Source organism: Spinacia oleracea, chromosome 3, assembly GCF_020520425.1.
Source record: "Spinacia oleracea cultivar Varoflay chromosome 3, BTI_SOV_V1, whole genome shotgun sequence".
NCBI lineage: Eukaryota > Viridiplantae > Streptophyta > Magnoliopsida > Caryophyllales > Amaranthaceae > Spinacia > Spinacia oleracea.
This window is the reverse complement of record NC_079489.1, coordinates 59,830,494-59,853,838: the sequence shown is the minus strand read 5'-3', so window position 1 is coordinate 59,853,838 and position 23,345 is coordinate 59,830,494. Positions and strand designations below refer to the sequence as shown.

General features: G+C 35.0%; 1 protein-coding gene across 2 annotated transcripts; it reads right to left on the bottom strand.

Moving 5' to 3' along the window:
- Positions 1 to 1,722: 1,722 nt before the first annotated feature.
- On the bottom strand, positions 1,723 to 22,288 carry LOC110784878 (uncharacterized). Of its 2 annotated transcripts, XM_021989328.2 has the most exons (10): positions 21,910 to 22,286; positions 21,464 to 21,520; positions 19,921 to 19,998; positions 17,636 to 17,689; positions 7,590 to 7,669; positions 5,983 to 6,082; positions 5,829 to 5,891; positions 4,961 to 5,185; positions 2,225 to 2,285; positions 1,723 to 2,064 (listed from the first exon to the last, which is right to left on the bottom strand). In XM_021989328.2, exons 1-10 carry the CDS (start codon positions 22,144 to 22,146, stop codon positions 1,967 to 1,969), a joined length of 1,053 nt encoding a protein of 350 aa, XP_021845020.2. In that variant the 5' UTR covers positions 22,147 to 22,286; the 3' UTR covers positions 1,723 to 1,966. The 2 variants fall into 2 exon arrangements, with proteins under 2 accessions (XP_021845020.2, XP_021845021.2); XM_021989329.2 differs by lacking the exon at positions 17,636 to 17,689 and having other exon boundaries at positions 21,910 to 22,288.
- Positions 22,289 to 23,345: the final 1,057 nt, after the last annotated feature.

Here is a 23,345-nt window from a genome sequence, read left to right as displayed (position 1 = left end):
CTAATTAAATAATACTCCAACCCCACTACCACATTAAACAATTAATTTCATAAACCCCCCACCCTACACCCCTCCAAAATTTAATAGTCCCACTTATTTACTTGATTAAAAATTTTACCCCAACCCAACTTTATTATTTTTTTCATTCAACTATTTTTCTTTAATACCGTGTCCGGCCAAGTGTATCTCCTATTTAAATACGGAGGGAATACTACATATATATTATTGGAGGAAAGCTGAATCAATATTTTTTTCTTTATGATATGATTTTTATGTATTATTATGACTTTGTAATATGATAATAAATTTAAATAATATAGATGAATGAACTTCTAATGTAAGTCTATTTCTAATGTTAATATAATACATGGTAAGTACGAATGTTAATTAAAATCATAATACATGATAAATAGACTAATATTAGAAGTCCATTTATCAAAATTGTACTCAATTAAAACTATGTTGCATTTGACTAACACAATTATGCTCGGATCTTTTCGAAAATTAGTGTTGGGTCAGTTATTCGGGTTTGGTTAACTTTGTTGTATCGATCTACAAGTACACAACTATAATTCTTAACTTTGTATTGTCATATGCAACTTTAGTTCATTTGAATATATTTTTTATACAACTTTGAATTTATACTTTTTCATATATCCTTTTTATTTTCACGTTTTCTTAATACCACAAGTCTTTTTATTTAACTACTATTGAAATAATAAATTATTTTAGTATTAATCGTGCATTGCACGGGACCTAGTCTAGTATTTTATTATTTCTCTCTCTCAAAGTCTCCACTTAATTAAATAATTAAAAAAAAACCAACATCTCTCACATGCTATCACTATCATGGTCCCCAGTATTATTTTTCTTTAATAAATAAATTATCTACTTGCCCTTTGTACCATTTAATAATAATTTTACGAGCCTGCTAAAACAATGTGCTCATGCAAGTGATGCATTTAAAAATATGGAGGGAATAATAATTTCGGTAACTTTATCCTAGGACACAACATATGCATAATATATATTTTTGTAATATTTTATTTTATTTACTATAAATTTTAATTAGCCGTATTTTTTTTAATTTTAAAATTCAAGCTGAAGGAGTTTGAACGAGTTTTTAGACGGACACAAACAAACTTATAACGAACATGAACGAGCTATTCACGTGCTGAAACAAGCTAAACACCAAATTATTCGAGCTAGTGTCATTTATTAGGCGAGCTTCAAATTTTTTTCAGACTCGTTTTTTTTTTTTTTTTTTTTTGGCAATAATTTTTTTCAGACTCGTTATTAATGAACGAGCTTTGACAGACTCATTGATATCCCTATGAGTATATTCTCTAATAACTTGCGCATCATCGACACTAAACTCCATTTGCCACTTAGCTCGAAATTTAAACTTGAGATTTCTATGATACTATTTCACGAAATTCTTTGTTCTCTTTTAGTAAATTATTCGGATGTTATCGATTTTATGAAAAATATAAACAATTTTGAATGATTTTGGTGAGATATAGGAAGAAATTAAGAGAGAACGATAGAGGTTTTAGGAGAGAAAATTTAGGGGGAAATTCTATTTAAGGGGAGAGAAAGTGGTCTTCTAATTTAATATATTTCAGCAAGTTTTGAGGAGAGAAAGTGATGTTCTAATTTATTATATATCCCAGCAAGTTTTAAGTTGTTTGTCATTTTCCATTCCTGTAGTAGACATGCAACTAATCATGGTCATTAAATCTCATCTAATCCTATGAATTAGAATCATAGTGGGTGGGGTGGGCAACGCCATCAATGCATTGTCCCAAATCCTTCAACACAAGCTAACAATTAAGGAATCTTACAATATTGATTTGCAGCAACTAGGGTTTAAAAAGGTCAAAATGAATCCCAAAACTACACTCCCACCCAGAGAATCAGAATCACCTTGGTTTCTCCGGCTAAAAGTAATACTCTAAATCCCATTTCAGTCTAAATCATACTTCACGCGTCCAAGATATAAGCCGCAAGCAGGAGCCATGGGACATGCAGCCGCCACGGTTTTTGCATCGAGGATTCTTTGCACTGAAACAGGAATTTATCACATTAGTCTCTGGAAAACCCCTCACAACGAGAAAAAGGAGAAAAAAAAAACATAGAAATGAACTAACGGGTTAGATACGATTAAGTTTTTGAAGTAAGTGATTCAAATGTTTAAAAGGATTAGCAAGTACGAAAAACACACCATCGGCAACTGTTAGATGTCCTGTGCCAACACACTTGAGAGCACCAACAAGCAGCCTCACCTGGTTAGAACAGATATATCCATCAGCATGTAATTAATAAATTAATTTATTAAAGATACTTTTCATTCATCATAGGCTACTTTCTCTTTCAAAAAGTATTATACAAAAAAATTCAACACAATATTTACACGACTTTTGCACAATGGCATAAGAGAGTTTGGAATTTTACATTTCAGGTTTGGGTAATACAGATTCATTATTCCTATTAAGGAGAGAAAGTGATTGTGTTCATACTTTGTACAACTTTTACTACTCTTTCAAAGTAAGAATCATATGTAAGGCAGCATAATTATTGAGGAAAATGTGTTGTCTGGTGCGGTTACGCCCATCTATCTGAAATTCACTTCCAAACATAGACTGGAACGCCCCATTAAAATTGACTCATAATTCCCCTGAACATTGTATTTCACACCTATTGGATGTATAAAAGTCAATCTTGATAGATAAATGAAAAGGCAGACCGAGATTATCAACAGTTAAGGGTGAGTTTATCCCAAGTTTCAAGGTGAGTCTCAAGTATAAATCTTGGGATAATGTGGTAAAAGACTACATCAAGTCTTGAAGTGAGTTTGAAAATTCAAGACTCACTCAAGACTCACTTAAGATTCTACTTTTTCTCCAACCAAATCAAATTACACCACATCATCATACTTTATTCTATTTAATTATCTTTTTTTAGGAGTTTAGTTGAGTTTGAGGCGAGTATGGGGATAATGTGGAGAGTTTCGTGTGAGTCTAAATAATGAAAAAAAATAGTGGAAAGCTGATGTGACAGAGTTTGAAGATTGGGAGTGAGTCTGAGGGATAACTCACCTAATTACTCCATCCGTATTTAATTAAAAGATACACGTAATTTTAGGACAGTGAGTTGAATTTATTAAAATAAGATGAAAGTGGGTTATTACTTAGGAAAATTTGTAAAATTTAATCCAACCTTTGGCATGTCTTCTAAAAACAGTATCACCTTTGAGTAATTCATGAATAATCCAATCTTTAGGGTGTATCTTGCTAAAACAGTCCTTTATACCTACAACCTTAATACCATGTTAATTTCTTTTTTAAAAGGTTAAGCGAATAAATTGTCGCTCTATAATTGATCCAAAAATCATTTTGCAATTATTAGTTATTAATTATATAAGAAAAACTATTTTGCCCCCACCCCTTTTCTCTATCTCTTCCTCCTCTACCAGATTTTCTAGCTCCTCCCCTCTCTCATAGCAGACCCGGCATCTCTATCCTCCCCATCCATAGTCGGCGTCAACACCATTGCCCATCCACAATCCATGTCGACAACCTCCCCTAATTTCTCTCTCCTCCTCGCGCTTCCCTGCTTCCTTCATCCCTCCTCCGTCGCACCTCCGTTGCCGCGCCACCATCGCCCAACCACGCCGCCTTTATCTCTACCGGCGAGCAACTTCCGTCTCTTTCCAGATCCGACGAAGCTATCCCCTAGTTGCATCCTCTCACCTCCCCTGTTCTCCCTCTCTTCCACTCCCGCCACCCCGCTTAAGGAAATTAATAATCCAATGTCATTAACATTTGGCTGGAGGTTGAAATAATTGAGAGGTAAGCAAAAAGAAGAATTGGATGGGAAAATTATATGAGGTGGAGTTTTGATGTCAATGAAGTTGAAATATTTCATTGTTGACAATAATATTTGTTTTGCAAAATATGTATAGGAGCATATAATTGGTGGTGAATTGGGGTGGTTTTTTAAGGTGGAGGTGAAGAGGTAGTGGAGCGGTGCGATAGAAGATGACAGACATGGTAGAGGGTAGCAACAGGAGGTGATAAGAAAGAGAAAGAAAATGAGTAACTTTTGTAAAAAAAAAAAATTAAAAAAAAATAAACTAAAAGAATAATTAATAAGTTAGACCAATGTGTGAGTGACATGTGTCACATTTACTTGTCAATCCGGTTAACCAACAAGTTAAGGATTGTTTTCGGAAGATACACCCTAAAGATTGGATTATTCATGAATTACTCAAAGGTGATACTATTTTTAGAAGAAGACAAGCCAAAGGTTGGATTATTTTTTACAAATTTTCCTCTTATTTATTGTAAAAAATTGATAGTATTTATTGTAGTAAAAAGAAGATGTGAATGAGCGTGGGGACCACAAGAGGGAGAGAAAAATTAATATAATTGGAAGTGGGGACCATGATATGCCAAAAATAGGAAGTGTATTCTTTTAATAAGTACGGCCAATTATGGAAAGTGTATATTTTAATTAAAAATGGAGGGAGTAACAAAGACAATTCAACAATAAAGATTTAAACGATTTTATTTGTGCTCCCCTTTATTTCACTTCAAAACAAACTGTATTGGATTTGATAGAGATTTAGGCAAAAAACCTATGCATTCAAGTATCAGTAACTTCCTTTCCTTCCTCTCCGACTACTGTTATTTTCAATTTATGACAATATAATATAAAATTCTTGATTTTCTATACACTACATATGAATTTCATTTCCATTACTATTACCAGTAATAAAGGTTATGACTACATGATCTGCTCATAGCTATCAGGGCGTCTCTTTGTCCTACGAAAACATACTGCCAGACACAATTTTATCCCATAAAATTAAGAAAAAAGATGAGAATGCACCCACTAACTCCCTCGATTCGTCTTTTAAAATATAGCTGAAATTTTCTAATAATAAAGAAAAACCAACCTGATGATATAAAAAGGAGTGCGAACGTGCTTTAACTACCAAGCAGCGGTGTCCACTCCTGATTCCAAACTCTTGACAAAATCCATTGAACTCTTTTTCACTATTATTTGGAACACCTTGTGCTCCAATATCACTCGGTTTGCTCTCGGTGACGGATGGAAAATTTGGAACAGAAACAGACTCGGTAACATGAAGCTCATCTAATGTCCTAACAGGAGACTTAGCCTGAAAGACATTGAAGAACGACAACAATAATAATAAATATAGCTTACATCATAAGGAATAGAAGTATGTAAAACTTATTTTACATTATTATGTTACCAGAAGCTATTACCACATTATTACTCCTTTTCCAGGTTTATAAAGCAATGTAAGGTCAAAGTATTGCAGGTGACAAGACTATAGAATTATGTTTGTGAAATTATATGCCAAGTAAACCATTTTGGTCAACTAATAAATTGTTTATGAATCATAAGACGTACTGGTCTAACGCACGACAGTTTTGTCATGGGCAAAAAGAATTATTTTTGTGAGAGGGGAGGGGGGGGGGGGGGGGGGGGGGTTCCTGATGTTGGTAAGAGGTAACATGTGTCATTTCAATGTAAAAATTATGACAACTGATCCTTTGAAAATATTTAAACCTACAAAGATAAATATATATAATAAATGAACACCATTATGACGAAAAAGACCCACACCACTCTTTTAGCTTGCTTCATTCAAATAAATCAATTACACCACTTTTGAGTTTTCATAAGAAAGATCAGTCCAGTAATATGAAAAACAACATAACCAACAAGTGCCGTCCTATAATTATACAATGCACAACTTTAAACTATCAAGCGTTAAGAGGGAAGAGAGAAAGAACCTGACAACCAGCAGCTCTAAATGAACTGAAATCGTGGTGCCCAACAAGAACCTTGCACGCTTCCTATTGAAAAACGAAAATATCACAAGTGAAGCAGCCTGTAAATTAATAAGGAGTACTTCGTACTAACATAAGACAACAACTTTAAACCAACCTGCATCGCTTGAAGGTTTAGTTCCTCGAGAACATGCCATGCCCGGTCCCTTTCAAATGTTGACAGTGATTCTGGACCTGACAGCAACCGGTAGTAATACCTACATAAAAAATTAGGAAAACTCAGATTTGCATGTAACGTACAAATCTGATATATGTTACTCAGTTGAACTGGGATTCCATTAGCCCAATAGATACAAGAAAATGAATACCAACTTACATGTCCATCTGCGATATTGTAAAAAGGAATAAAAGTTCTTAAACTTTAAAGACAAAAAAATCTTCTTGCAGATCCGTAACATGATAGTATACAGCATGTAACAAACTGCAAGATTCAGCGCAGAAATACACAAGTATGTTTAAACTAAACAGGAGGAAAAGGCAAAATTGAAATGTTTGCAACCAAACTCCTTGGCTCGCACTTTAAGAAAGATATCAGAAAGTGTAAATCGAATAAATCAAATAGCTTAAAAAACGGTTACAGGGTGAGTTATTAAGGTTATAAATTACTTAATAAATTTGGCCAATGCCCTCTGTATCCTCGTCTGAAACTACGTGCCAAAGAGCTTTGATGAAAAATTACAGCTTTCATATGGGGAATGTGCGCATTGGACACCATGAAAAAGCAAGTGCGTCAATTAAACAAAGACATAGGGAGTACTTTTGGTAGAATACTATCGCTTGCTAGTAATCTCCAATATTTTCCATATTATATCAAGATTCCTATTGTGAACACTTTGACTTTTACACTTGCCAACGCAAATCTTTGACCATCAATATATCTCATACTTACCAAGTACTCCCTACGTCCCACATTACTTGTTACACTTTCCTTTTTCGTCCATCCCAGATTACATGTTACACTTCTAAATTAGGATGACCCCACAATTATTATATTGCCTCTCTCTTCCCACTAAATTTTTTTTGTCCTTACACCCTCTCTCATTCAATTAAAAAAATACCCAACTAACTCCCATCACATCTACTTTTTCAATAAAATAACAATTGATAACCAAACAACCACTTATCACCTAAAACTCTGTGCAAAGTTAAGTGTAACGAGTAATTTGGGACGCAGAGAGTATTAGTTAAAGTTATAAAAAGTTGATACTTTAAAAAAAACTACAAATTATATGCCAACTTGAGAAGTTTGGAGTCCACGTAAAATTCCCTTATTTTTATATACTCTTTTAAAATTTAATGTTTCTAATGATGTTTATGAGTGATAGTACATACTTTTTATATTTGAAGCACACATCGCATGATCTATACATAAAAGTGATGGGTGGGTTGAAATAAACTGATTATCTGATCATACTTTAGAAAGGGTTCCAGACTAAAAAGATATCTCATTTAATCTTGCTAAACACTCCCTCCCTCCCTTTTTGTTTGCCCATTTTCTGTATTGGTCCCGTAAAATATTGCCCCATACTAAAACAGATTATAGGGACCACAACTTTGCTCTCGCATAAAATACATTTGGTCCCACCACTTTTGTTTCTTCTCAATTTCACTCAACCAAAAGTTAAGAGAATAAAAAATGGCTCGAGGCAAACAAATAGGGACGGAGGGAATAAAAGATAGACATAGGGGTAAACAAATACCTACGTGCGCTCTTGGGCCTTATATCTGGCATGAAAATCAGAGGGAACACTACGTACATCGATAACCATTATGTCACCTTCTCTCTGCCACATAGTAGAATGTACTTAAGTATTGTAAGAAAAAAAATCGAGAGAAAATTAATGCAAAGAATAAATAAATGAGATAAGTCGGCATAATGCCCCGTTAAGGGGGGAAAAGGTTCATCCCATTGGAAATATTCAAGCAAAGTAAGTGAACTAAAGAGCTTGAAATTTTCCTAAACCATTCGCCTTTTCGTCTTGATTCATTTAAGATGGAAAAATTAGTGACGTACACATCAAAATAACACCTAGGAAACTTATCCTCGTAACTCTGATCGCCTCCATCAAAAATTGAGATTGAAATTTGATTTTTTTTTTATTTAAGAAATACAAATTACCTATGGCTGAACCCTGAATGTCTGAAATGAAATGTCAACAATCAAATATTGTAAATTTAGATCAACAATATTTTAAAAACTATATTGATATTAAATGTTTAACAATACTCGTTTGTGTTTAAGCACAGTAAACGCCCATAAACGAAGACCAGATTCATAAGACAGTCAAGAGATGTCTATGAGAGATTGCCAACCAGTTAACCGTCCATCATATTGAAGAACTCTAGACTCGAATACAAAACTACTTCCTCCATTCTTAAATGTTGGCTACACTTAGTGTAGATACTTAGATCAAGGAGATAGGGAGCAAACAATGGAGCTTCTGTAAGAAAAAGTAGGACAAAGAGTGTAGTAAGTAGCATTTCTGTAAGGAAAACTAAGAAAGAGAGTGTTGTATGTGGGATTTTCTTTTTGAGTAAGAAAAAGCTTGCAGAAATATGAAAAAATAAAAAGTGTAACCAACTTAGAGGAACGGGCGAAAATAGAAAGCATAACCAACTTTTTGGGGGTGAGGTAGGCAAAAGAAAATACATAAACCAACTCAATAATGGATATCATATAAAATCTATTAAATTCCAAATTTGGGGATACTTTTCCTTCAAACAAAGCAAGCCAACTCTGACACACTAACTTCGCCATGACTTGTGGTCCTCACATTCTACCTCTTATCAACTAATGATGAAGTCCTTGACCTTGTTAACTTATATGAATTCCACTCCTTGGTGTCATTTATTCATTATTTAGCTGCAGCCTGTAGGAATAAAGGGCCCTTCCTAGCATTAAGACACTTAATTCTTAATGACATTGAAGAGGAGGCAGAGTTTACCATAGGCAATTTCCACAGGAGTTACCAGACATTTGTGTGCTAAAGGGATAGTTTATCCATTAAACATCTCAATATGCATTTCTCATGGCTCTAATCCAGGTGATATTGGGCCATTTAAAGCTCTTCCAATCAAGGATTACGAACTTGGCATACTTTTTAGGTCTTTTATAAATTATCAAGAGGTCTTCCTTTGAAGTTAGTTTTGGGAACTACAATGAGAGTCATGAGACCAATGCTACCTGGTAAATAAAGTGATCTCTAATATGATATATGTGAAATTTCTTTATCTTTCTGGGCAGGTGGCATCAGAAGTATAAGAGTATATCTACCAATGCATGTGTTAGATAATCCAACGAGTCAAAAAGAGATAATTCATGATCTCTCCATACTCATATAGGCATTTTTCAGTTACATAATCTTGTGTACTGTATATGCACGTGGATATTTGGTCAAAAGGAGTGAAAATCAAAGCACTTGATTCTAATCTAAGAAGTTAGGGCAGAAGGAATACTAATGATTATAAATTGAATTCTTTTTTGGTGGGGGGAAGAAAAAGAGAACATATTGAGTCATTGACAGTAGGCAAATTGATTAACAATTGTGGAAAACTTACAAGCTTAAAATTGATTTTATATAAGATCGTAAGAGGGGTTTAAATAAATTATCACCAAATGCAACTACACCAGTCTAGTGTAGTAAGATATGCCAAAACATGAAGTTAATGTTATTTGTCTTTGGAGTTGTACATCCACCTGACCCTTATAGGAACAGTCATCCTGATTTCTAACACGTTTTCCGTATTCTGGTTTGCAACTCCCAAATGCAAGATAAATTGTTGGTTTCGCATTTCACAACACAAAAGTTTAGTCACTCGTTTAGAAAAACAAAATTTTGTATCACAGCCTTATCCAATAGATTGTTTTTTCAATAATAAAGTAAAAAGAGCCACTTTATTGGTTCACCTGGAAATTGGAATAAAAGAGAGACCATTTCATCGAGTTAAGCTAAAGGTTAAGGTACAACCTTTTGATTTTTCACCTTCCAGGCCCTGCACCGTTTCTTTCACCTTTTGGGACCTCATTCCCATTTTCTGGTCATTTAACCCACCTTTAACTCATTGGTGGTTAATCCAAAATTGAGATCATTTAAAATAATATTTTATTTTTATTTTATCAGAAATAAATAAATAAATGGCAAATTGTGAATTGTGAATTGTGAATTTAGCTTCATGAATTTGGCAAAGGGAACAAAGCGATTATGAAAAACAGTTAATGATTTCACTTTGCGACTTTGCAATGACAAATTGATATCATTGGTTGTTATTTGTTAAGACGTCCCATGTTTAACAAATATATCTATAGTAGTCTTAGTCTTAGGAATTTAGGATATTGTAGTTAATACTTTTTGTGAGAAAACACTTTCATATTAGTAGTTTTTAATAAACACACCTTAAAGCCAGATTCTTGCCAAAATGTCAAGTTTTTGGGCATTGACTCTCACTTTTCCCTCCAACTATGCGCGTAGGTTGCTAGGGAAATTGCTAATAGTGTAATGCGCGTATATGTTTGTAGGAAAAAAGTGAGAATTGACGCCGGAAAACATATTTTTCTGCTCAAATGTGCGTTTATTTAAAATTATTAACAGAAAATGTGTATTCTCAAAAAAAATGTTAAAAGGTGTTCTTTCGCTAAAAAAGTGAGAAAAAAGGGTTTTAACCGGAGCGAGTGGGAGCGCAGCTGAGATCACTCTTGTTTGATAAAGCGGGGCGATATACAGTAAGCGCTTTTGTGGGAGGCGTCGGCCGATGGAAGCCAGCGCTTCTTGCCCCTGAGGGTAGCCGGTAGCAGAAAGAAATAACATTTTGAATTTTAAAAGAAAGATTGCGTGATACTCATGTGACCCATTTTTAATTGCTTTTACTTTGTTTAACGGTCAGAAGAGTAAGTTTTAAGAGAGAAAATCCTACTACGATTTGGGGATTTTGGAAACCCTAGTGCTGCGATTTTAGAAGTCTTCCAGCCACTCTCTTGCTGTTAGAATTCTCCAGTCGTCAAGCCACCTTCTTGCCGGAAAATTCCGCATCTTCATGTATGTTTAATTTCTTTTCCATCTTCGTTTTCGATTTCTTTTTTTTTCCCCTTATTATCCGATTTTTTTCATTTTCCCATCTTCTTTTTCAATTTCTCATCTTCATCTTCGATTTCCATCTTCTCTTTCGATTGCTCTTCTTCATATAGGATTTATTGGATATTTGGATTAGAGTAAGATGGCTACCAATGAAAGGGGGTCTAGCACACCTTCCATGAGAACAATAGACACTATGGATCAGGCAAGAAAATATGGTAGGTCGGAACCTAATAATAAGACTAATTTTCATTGTAGCTTTTGTGGTAAAGTAACAAGAGGGGCTCAACCAATGAAGCAACATTTGGTAGGAGGTTTTAGAAATGTGACTGAATGTCCTAATTGTCCCGAGCATGTGATTTCATGATAAAGAAAGCACAAGCTAAAATTGATAGTCGAATCATGCCAGTGGTTATGCAAATAATGATGAGGAAGAGCAAGATTGTGAAATTGTGAACTCAAAAAATAGCCAACCAATTCGTAAATAACCAAGAGTAAAGGGTCCCATGGATATGTTTGTCACTTCTCCTCCCGAAAGTTTTGAAAGGTAGAAATGATAGAAAAGGTATCTTTGGTGCTTGTGATAAACAATTGAGAGACAAGATGTGTAAGGATGTTTTAAAGTGGTTTTTGGATGCGAGAATTGCCTTTCATGCAACTACTTATGCTAGTTTCAAAGTCATGATTGATTCCGTCGAGCAATATGACATGAGATTCAAGCCACCAATTATGCATGAGATAAGAGTTTCTCTCCTTAAGAGTGAAGTAGAGGTGATTGATAAACAAAAGGAAGAGCACGATAAAGAGTGGGCAACAAAAGTTTGTTCAATTATGTCCGATGGATGGTGTGATTCGATTGCCTCAAAAGATATTTTGAACTTTCTTGTCAACCCTCCAAAGGGATCTTTCTTCAAAAAATCCATGGATGTTTCTGATGTTGTGAAAGATGCAGATTTGTTATTTCATATGCTTAATGACATGGTAGAGGAAGTTGGAGAACAAAATGTGATCCAAGTGGTGACGGAAAATGCATCCAATTATGTTAAGGCTGGTAAGAAATATAGATCTTTTTGGATTTCTTCTTACTTTTTGCCCTGCATTTTATTTCCTTTTATTTGAAACTAAGAAACTAAATGCATTTTCTTTCGTTATATACTTGTAGAAAGACTGTTGGAGGCTAAAAGACAACATCTTTATTGGACTCCTTGTGCGCACATTGTTTGGACTTGATGTTGGAAGATATCGGAAAATTCTTATGGTCAAGAATGTTTTGAAGAAATACATCTTCATGAATGGTTATATATGTAACCATATATCTCTTGTGAACTTGATGAGAAAGTTCATAAATCAAAGGATTTTGCATAGGCCGACAATTACAAGATTTGCTACATCTTTCATTGCTCTTGCTCAATTCCATAAGCAAAAGAGTAGGTTGAGGAAGATGGTTACTTCTCAAAAGCGAATACCTCTATGTGATCAAAGGATGCTAGAGAAAAGAAAATAGCAATATATTTTTTGCAAGACACTTTTAGGAGAAATGTCTTATATGCTCTTAAGTTGACCGGTCCACTAGTTAAGGTACTTAGGAATGTTGTTGGAGAGCAAAAGCCTCTTGCAGGGTGTATTTATGATGCCATGGATGGGGCTAAGGAGGCTATCTCTAAGATTTTTGGAACAAGCTTTTGATTTCTTTGATAAAAGATGGAATTGTCCATGCGGTCGGTTATTTTCATTGATAAAAGATTCAGTATGATAATGTTGAAAATGTCGAATATGAAGAAGTGATAAAGGGTTTATATGATTGCATGGAATGGTTAGTTCTGCATGTTGAAACTCAAGACAATATTCTTGTGGAATTGGAATCATTTAAAAATGTCACCGGTCTCTTTGGTCATTATAAGGCTAAGAGACAAAGAAAAATCAAATCGTCGGGTAATAAACTAGCAACCCTAAGTTTATAAAATTTGAAGTACATCAACTGTTTTATGTTTGAAAAATAATTGATCACTAACTTTTTTTTTCCTTCTTTTTTTTATACTCTCTGCGTATTTTAAAATGAGTTACAGTTTGACCGGCACGAGATTTAGGAGGGTGAATTGACTTTATTGAAATAAGATGGAAGTGGAGTAGTGTGTTATTATTTATATAAGTGGGTGGATTATTTATAGTGGGAAAAAGAGAATGTGAGTAAGTGTGGGTAGTGTGTTATTATATATTGTAAGAAATTGATAGTGGGTGGATTATTTATGTTGGAAAAAAGAGGATATAAGTAAATGTGGGGATCATAAGGATAGAGAGAAATATTAATATAATTGGGAGTGAGACCATAACATACCAAAGATAGAAAGGGTAACTCGCGTGAAAAAAAAAAAGTTAGTGATAGAAACTGGGCGTTTTCCAACAACTTCACTCCAAAAAGAGGAACCGGTTGGCACAAAGTCGGATAAATGACATGGTGTATGTGAAAGCTAACCGAGCTTTAGAACGCCGATACAAGAGAAAAGACACCATTGATCTTGTTCTTTTGAGAGATATTGATGAGAGTACTGAGTGGTTACTTGGGAGAATGGAAGAGAACTGTTCGGATGATGAAGGTCATCTTGTGTTTGACGGCGATGGCTTGACATGAGCTATGGTTAGTAGAGCTGTCGGAGCCAATTATCCAATCTATGGCACTAGAGGAGCAACAAGGATTGCTAGGGAGTCCATGTCATCCTTATCTAGAGTTGATAAAGGAAAGGGTTCGGCTAGTACCTCTACTCCTAAATTTTCTCGTCGAGTTGTAATGTTGGATGACAATGGTAGTTGTGACTTTTGTGAGCTTGTGGCTTACTCTAAGTTTTTGGTTAGTACATTAGCCTCTTAGAGGTATCCCGGTTTGGTGTCTAGTAATGGATTATGCTTCCCTTTGTTAATTATGCATTTATAATATAAGTATCATGTTGTTTTGACTACAAAATATGTTCTAGAAATGATTTTAAAGGTTTTTGGCACTTAAGGTGCGCTTCACGTATGAAAAGCGTGTGCTTTCTCTTTGCGCCTAGTGTCCAGGGCCCTTGTACACTTTGGAGCGCTTCGCGCTTTTTAAAACTAAGATAAAAGTTATTTTTTCTCAAATTTTCCTAATATTTTTAACAATTTCTGTTTTTTGTTAATTGTAAAGAGTTCAAAAACACTTTTCTTGAAGAACGGTAACAAGGTAAAAATTATAAACATTATAAAAGCATTTTGAAAAAAAAATCAAACGGGGTTGGGAGGGGTGCGACGGAGCCGTGGGGTAGAAAAGTAGCTCTTTTTATGCCAGTAAGAAACATAGAGTTGTCAACAAGTGGAGGCATCAACTACTACCTAGGTGGTTGGCAAAATAATAAAAAATGAAAAGTTACACTTTTCTATGTACTTTTGACAAGCTAAGTTGTAGATGGGATGAGGTGGGGCCTGGGTAGTAACATAACATCACATGGCCTTCTTCTTTTTAAATAAAATCAGTGCTTTCTCACAAGAAATTCAACCAGCACCCCTCACCGCAAAAAGTGTGCGCTTTTACAGCATGTGCTAAAGAAAAAATGCATAAAAGCAAGCACTTTATTGCGCCTTTTGTAGATCGCCTCGCCTGGGGTTGTAGAAGCGATTTCATGCGCGCCCTAACTCGCCTTGCGCCTAGGCGGCTAGGCGCGCTTTTTAAAACTAAGGTCCTTGTGAAATAGTTGATTGTAACAAAACATTTTTGTTGTCATATACTTCCTCTGTTCATAAATACTCGCAACGTTTGCTATTTTTACACTATTCACATATTCCACTTTGACTATTGTTGGTGATTTATATGTCAAATAAAACATAGTCATGTGAGATCTTGTTAGATTCGTCTCAATATGTATTTTCAAAATATCAACTTTTTATAATTTTTGCTTGAAGAGAATTTAAGATATTGACGATCTAAATTGTGCATTGGCATGCGTGAAATTGACAAACATTACGAGTATTTATGAACGGAGGAAGTATAGTACTTCGTAGTATATAAGCACATACTACGTATTATCATAGCGTTGTACCGTCCAAATTGTGCAGATTAAATTTATAATTGTATGCGTTTCTTCAAATAATGTCAACGGACCTCTCTCCTACACAAGTCAACTTTGCTCGGCTAATGTTGCATTAACTACAAAGAGATTTGATCAGACTAAATATCTGGTCTAGCTAGTTCGAATTTCTTTTCTTGGCCTAGTATGTTCTCATCTGATGTAACCCTTATATAAAATGATTACTCGGTATAATTAATACTCTAAATGCTTACCAAAATTCATCTATTACTTCATTTAATTTGAACACTACTTGTACATACCTTTAACTAAAACAATAAACTGAAAATTCAATAATAGATTATTACACCAACAAAAGTAAATCAAATCACTCAATCTCAAATATAACTACTAGTTTATGATTGAAAAGCTTTTAACTTTACTAGTGCCATGTGTATTTTAACCACGGGAGGAAACATTATGCTAGTGCCACGCAGATTTTTAAGTCAAAGATCTAAACTTTTAACCCAAGGGACTAACCCTTTTGTTTGTTTTGGTTAATTGACCGGAAAATGAACAATACGTCCTAAAAGGTGAAAAAAAAAGTATACGTCCCAAACGGTGAAAATGTGAAAGGTTGGACCCTAACCTTTAGCTTAACACTCATTTATCGGTTGTACATTTGTACTTATTATTCAATTTGTGGACCCAAGAGTACAGAGCATGATGCAATAAAAGAACACAAGTGCATAAGTAAATAAGAACACTACATTGTGATAAAGGAACATAATATATACTCCCTACGTTCCATAATGATTTTTCAATTTCTACTTTTCACGTGTATCAATGCACATTTTGTATCATTTACTCCCTCTGTTCTTTTTTAAATGACACAATTATTTAGGCACGTTTGCAAACGCACGATTTCAAACATTAATATATTCAATTGTGGATAAGAAAAAATTACAAAATTTTGATATTTATAAAATATTTATTGAGACGAATCTAACAAGACCCACACATCTATGTTTTTTCTTAAGTATAAACCACAAAAGGAAGTCAAAGGAGCTTGTGCGAATAGTGTCCAAAAGCCAATTGTGTCATGTAAATAAGAACGGAGGAAGTATATATTTAATTATACATTAGCAAAAAATATAAAATTTTGATATTATTAAAGTACTCACTGAGACAAACCAATCAAGACCCCACATGAATATGTTGTTTCTTATGTATGAGAAATAATTTATAGATTCCCTTCAATTGTGAATATTCTCAAAATTCTAAATAGGAACATCGTCATGGAACGGGAGGAGTATTATAAGGAGTATTATATACTTCTTCCGTTCCAAAGGAAAAGGAACATAATATATACTCCCTCCGTTCCAAATGAAAAGCATAACTTATGTTCTTTTACATAAACACATGTGTACATTTGGTACACCATGCTCATTCATTTGGTACACCATGCTCACAATGCACCCTTGTCCACCATCTGTAATGAATTAAGTGCAAGGGGAAGGAATAATAGGTAATAAGTGATATTAGGTAGAAGACAAATTAGGTAGGTCTAGTAGAAGGGTTATAAATAGTGGCACATTAGGTTATGGGAGGTATGTTGAGAATTTGGTAAAGCTTAGGCTTTGGAGAGTGGTGACCTCAAGTCACTAACCCTTGGAGATTGGTGGCCTCAAGTCACTACTTTGGTATCTCAGTTTGGTGTTCTTCATCTTTCAATCAAATTAAACATATTTCTGTCATTATTTTTCTGCCCAAAATATTCAGTTCGTTACACTTGGTATCAGAGGGATTATTGATTTTTTTTTCGAAAAAAAAAGAAAAGAAAAAAGGAAGAGAGAAAAAGAAAAAGAATCAGCCATGGAAAACAGTCAGCACACTTGATGCAAAGGTGGATGAAGAACACAAAAGAGGATAAAAGTAGTGACTTGAGGCCACCAATCCCTAGGTTAGTGACTTGAGGTCACCACTCTCCAAAGCCTAAGCTTTACCAAATTCTCAACATACCTCCCATAACCTAATGTGCCACTATTTATAACCCTTCTACTAGACCTACCTAATTCGTTACACCATCTAAAATTGTTGTACTTATTGGCCTCACCGCCTCATTTAAATAAATGATAGGACTGCCACATAGATATCTTCCTTAAACTCAAATTGGTCATATGACAAGATCTGGTTTATACTACAAGGTAGGAAATAAAAGAGGGCATAGTTTAACTTTTCTTTATTTGGTCTTTCCATGTTTTCTCTTTTGCATGAGTGAGTGGTGGTAGGGGAGAAAACAAGCTCGTTTCTTGTTGTGATCAAATAAATGATAAGACCTCATATGTGGATATTCAAAAATGTATTCATAGGCAATAAATGTTATTCCCTATTCCATCTTACCGTTATTAAGCTAACTCTTTCTTTCTAACATATGACAGCAATTACATAGAAAAAGAAACCTCGTAGCTCATCACCGTCATCATTATTGAAGTTATCAACTGAGAAAGCCCAAAATATGAATGACAAGAGGGTATTTCATGTATCCACCAGTACACGACAAGGTGTGAGCACTCCTTAATCCTTATTATGGCAACGAATTAAAAGTAATTAAATGAACAAAGTGATTTGACATAAAGATATCTGGTCAACGTAAAGTTACCTGTAAAAAATGATTCACAGCTCTTCTAACAACAGAAGGTTCGTGCGGTTCCAACTATTATAAGAAGAAAAAAATAAAGAATTTGTATATCGATCAGGAAAAAAGGAAAGACTAATAATAAATTGTAATGTAGTAAACTGTTTATATTTAAATTTTAAATAAAAAAAAAAAAAAAAAAGGGTCAAGAGAAAATAGGGCAGGGGGGAAATCAAGCAGTATATTACAAGATGCCCTGTGCCAACCTGAGAACGAAAAGGAAACCAAGAGACACAGAATATAACAAAACTGGTAAGAACCCTATACATGATGTTATTAAAAATAACAATTGATGGCAGTCCTTAATCTATACAACTCCCCTTCTCCTTTCTTCGTCTTATACCAGCTGTTGAAGAAATTGTTGGCCTTACTATATACCAACTACTCAACACTCAATAGGGGACAATATCCTATATAGTCTATAAAATTGCTGAGAATGAAACAATAGAGATCTGATAAATCAACTCAATGTACAATGACTAAAAGGAAACCCACATTAATAAGAAAAGCCACAGGGATCGATTGGTATGAAAGAAGAAGGAACTGATAGTATTGCTGTGCTCTGAACAGAACTACTCCAAACAGTGGTCACCGACAGAGCAAACCAAATATAAGTTGATTACCCTAATAAGCACCCGAAAATCCCAAAAAACTCAAATCTTCATTTAGTCCAAGCTAGGCTCCAAGCATCATAGCCTGAAGGAACTATTTCTTTTTTAATGCAACATAAAACCTAACAATCATTCAAGCATCTTTTGACCCATAGTGGATATTTCTAAAATTCCAAAAGCTTTATGGTAAGCCTAAGCAATAAGGTTTATGATATGGGGCTGTTTCATAAAATGTCAGTACATTGAATTTGGATGAACAATGTTGTAAGTTCGTTGAGCTGAACCAGTTGATGCAAAAACCAGCCTGATCTAGGGTAGGGAATGTGCAATATTACATAATCTATCCCTAGATTGCAAAGGTATTGCTTCTTGTAGACTCACAAATCTCACAAAAAGGCAAATGTTACATTGAAGTAAACATGGATGGATTAAGGAAGATAAGGAAAGGGAGGGCCTGCATGTAACAAAAAGATCTAGATGGAAAAGCGTATCTGTGAAAATAAGAATCGTCTACTTTTTATTCTATGATGCTCAAATCTTGAGAAGAGGAGGACCAAACAACCACAAGGCATATTGTGTTTGTAGTCATCCAAGTATGGACTTAATGAGCAAGCATTACAGCAAAATTTAGCTTGTTAGAGTGTAGTTGGACTAAAAGATTGCTTTGTGATGCATGAATTGTGATAACTAAGGAAAAACAGAAATCTATTGGAGGTGTTTACTTGTAAAAGCTCATTCCACTTCCATAAGCAGCAATACTATCTTCATTACTAAAGAGTCTGTCTTCCCAATGCATTTCATTATCACTACCCCATTGCCTCAAAGAGGCTCCCGCAAGAAGCAGGGTAAGGGGGGGTCGGACGTAAGCAACCTTACCCCTACAATTGTAGAGAGGTTGTTTCCAATTGACCCAAAAGCGATAACGGGACGACCATTTCCTACTTCATGGAAATGAAGCGAAGAGGTATTAAGAGCCATTTTGATTTAGTCCATTACATCCCACAGCCAAAAGAACAAATGAATCTTTGGCTCCATCGGAAATGGACAAGGAGTCTAGCAATGTCAGGAAATGAAAATAGCCTGTTACGCAAAATATTTCCTCCATTTTTTTTATGATTGCAGTGTTTCCCTTATTTGAATGTTGCATACAAATTGTAAAATAACTACTTTTGGCAATGGGTTTTGTTCCATATCACATGGGCCCCTCTTTTTATCTACCTCCTCTCCAAATATTATTATTCATCCCCTACACAATGCAATTATAAAATAACTACCACGGAGGAATACAAAACAATTTTCCTATCACTCAGAAAATCCATATAACTATTTACTGTCATAAAAGAAGGTTATTTTCATAGTCCCAGTGTCACACTCTTCCCCCTTTGCCTCATCCACCGCCCAAAAGGGAAAGAAAATGTTGGAGGAGGTCACTACAAGGTTTGCAACAATACCATTAAACTAAGAATGCCAAACTTCACAATCTCAAACTAGATCTATATATTCAGATAAACTAGCATATATAAGAAATTAGCATGATAACTGATACACCAAATGGTAAGCTGGACCTGAAATCAAATCGACTCACAGCCAATAAGATATGTACACTTCTTTGATGTATAATAAATGGGGGAACATTACCACTTCACCTGGCTTCCTCTTACTAATTCGTACAACATCTACATGACAAACATTTGACAAGGCATGAACGCCAGCATCCTGCATAAGAAAAGACAAACATAAATCTCCCTCTGCTTTTCCTTATCCCTGATGTTTCTTATTTGGATTAAGCAATACCTTTGCAATCTAGGGATAGATTATTTTGTATTAAAATACTGGCTAGTCAGTATTAAAATACCTTTGCAATTAGGGATAGATTATTTTATGTACCTACTTTCCAAATGAGGTGTATTTTGTTATACCCACTTCTTCTTTATTCTACTTGCAAACATATTTTATTTTCTTACCCCATTTTCTCACAATAATTACACCTTTCAATCATCTATCTCCTGTTTTACCCACATTTTTGTTACACCAATTCACTACTAGCCAGTATTTAATACAGCTCTCTTATTTTTCTCACCTTTTTTCTTACACCCACTGAGCTCTCCTCGAAACAAGAGTCCATAGTAATTGGGTATAACAAAAAAAGGGAGTATATTATAAGGTAATTTATTGTGTACATGAGTTTGTTATTTAAATGCAAAAAATGAGTAAACACTTGCATAGCATCTTATTTCCGCAAATTTGGTAGAATCTTACGATCGACTCTTTCCCTTCTGAATCAAAGTAAAATCGCGATTTTAATAGCATCGTTGTCACTTGTTATGTTTTCTATACTATTTCTTTATAATATTATCAAAAAATAAGATTAACACTCCCTCCGTCCCGAATTACTCGCCCCGTTTTCCTTATAAAGACGTCCCAATTTACTTGCCCCGTTTCTATAAATGGCATGAATTTACTAATTTTATATAACTTCTTTCCCTTAAAGGACCCACTTGTATTCCTACTTTCAAAAAAGGTCCGACACATTTCCCACTAACTATATTAAGAAAAAAACTCCACTATCAACTACCACCTAATTAAATATGAATTCAATTATATTGCCCAAAAGGCCAAAACCCCGTGCCAGTCAAAGCGGGGCAAGTGATTCGGGACAGAAAGAGTATAATTAAGCTTTGAGAAGATAGAGGGAAAAACAAGGGGCACCATGTCCGTGCCATATTCCCCTAGTCTCATTTGTTCGACTTAATAAGAACACAACTCCAAACGTATCTAGCCATTTGATAAGAGAGAAAAGGTCATTAGGTTTGAGCAACCACACTCCACACAATATTTTGTTGAACTGCATGGACAAGGTGTCTGTTGTCCCATAAAATTTTGGGAAAGCCTAGTTTGTTTGATACCCATCAAAGGCCTCAACAAGAGCTACCAGATCTTTTAATCAATGTGGTTGATCAGACCCAAATGAAAAAAAATTATGATTGAACCAAAATGTCTAGCTAATGCCAAACCAAAATGCAAGAATTACTGAGCATAAATAAAGTTCAGTTTGGTGCAGGCTTTTCAGCTCGTTTTCACTTTTTTTAGCTTAATATTTAACTCATAAGACCTTCTCATGTATTTTGTCAAAGAAAAACATGTTTACATCGAGGCAGAAGGGGAAGAAACATAAACATACCGTTCGGCTAGAGCCAGAGATTGAAACTGGTTGTCCCACAAATTTCTCAAAAGCATCCTACACCAAGCATAAAAATGCAAAAGGCACTTCAAACAAACATGAATGATTGCAAAATCCTCATTAGAAAATTTAATGAATTCTCATGAACTTAACCTAAAGTTCACAAAAAAGCATGTCAACCAATTACGGACAATTGCAATTACATTAGCAAATTTAAGAAACCCCCCACAAAATTACCTCAAACTCATGCACACTCACAAAAACATAAATCCCATCAACCAAAAATGTGTACTTGCAACCATTTTGTTATACAAAATCCCATAAACTTAACCTCAAAACAAACAAAAAGAGCAAATCAGGCATGAGTGAATAAGAAACAGAAATCCAATATGATAAACCTTAAAATGACAAAAAGTGCAATGAGAGAGGAGAGGAATTGGGGAGACCTGAAGAACACCAACAGCAGTTCTTTGATGGGGTTGTTGCTGTGAGCCGAAGAAACGAGTGCCAATATACTCAAATGCCACAAGATACCTTTGTAATCCAGGTTTTGGTGGCTTCATACTTTCAACTTGATCTTCTTCTTCAATCCTGGGGATCTTGGGCGGCCGTTGAGGTTGGTCTCCGGCCTCGCCGCTATACGATGAATTGGTTGGTTCTGCACATCCGTCTCTACAAATCATCCTTTTCCTAACTTCACTTTAGTTCAAGGGTTTTCCGGTCAGTTTGAAATCATGAATTCATGGGGTTTAATTGTTTAAAGTTTTAAAGACTTTGGGTGTTGGGTCTCACACTCTCCCCGCGACCCTCTGGTCAGGCCTGCAATTTCGGGTACGGCTACTATTAATTTATTTTGGTAAACTAGCTATTTTCGGGTTCCGCTTTTGTCTGCCCTAAATCGTATACAATATTTTCGATACACAAAATCTTGTTTAAAATGGGTGTACAATAAATTATTGTACACCAAGCCCATATTAGGCATTTCGAGACCAATTGAGGTTGGCATGAGTGGTTAAGGGCCTCTTGCTCCTTAACCAAGGTCCGGTTCGAGCCTTGGGAATGGAAAAAATCTCAACTGGGAGGGATGCTGCCATCGAGGTACCCATGCAAACTCCCGCGGGAGATTAGTCCACTCGCCGAGGGCAAGGGGAACTCCTCGTAGTAGAACCAAAAAAAAAAAAAAAAATATTAGGCATTTCGAAACAACTGGCACGTGTGAAGTGAGTTAGTTCAATTTTTTTTTTTCGAATTGGGGGAAGTATTCAGTTGGTCTTCTCTCTTCTTCCCTGATCTCTCTTTTCTCTCTCCTCTCTCTCTCTTCTGCGATTTCTCCTGCGATTTCTGCTGCATTTTCTTCGCGATTTCAACCGAAATTTCTCTCTTCTGCATCTCAACCGCAACTTCTTCGCGATTTCTTCTGCAATTTCTTCGCGATTTGGCTACATTTACCTCGACTGTTCATCCATGTTAGTTTTCTACCTATTTTCTTTAATTTTTCGTATTTTGATAATTAGGTTTAACTATTTTAGTTGTTCTACTTGAATTATTCTTCGAATTATGTCGCGTTTTGTTTGTGTTGTTTCGAATTTGTAATTGTGTGTTTTTATTTAGGCTTTTCTTCAACGATCGTTTGTTTTTGCTGCGATTTTGTTCCTTTGCACAGATAGCTTCTTTGCTGCGATTTTGTTCCTTTGCTGCGATTTCAATTATGTGCTTTAATTTCGGTTATATAAATGTTAAAGTTTATAAATCTGTTAATAAGTTAAGGTTATTCACCTAATAGTGAAGAACATTGTATTCGAAGTTGCAAGCACGTGAATCATTGAATCTGTATCAAAGTTGCAAGGTTTCTGATGTTAAAGTTTAGGATAATTGAGTTAAA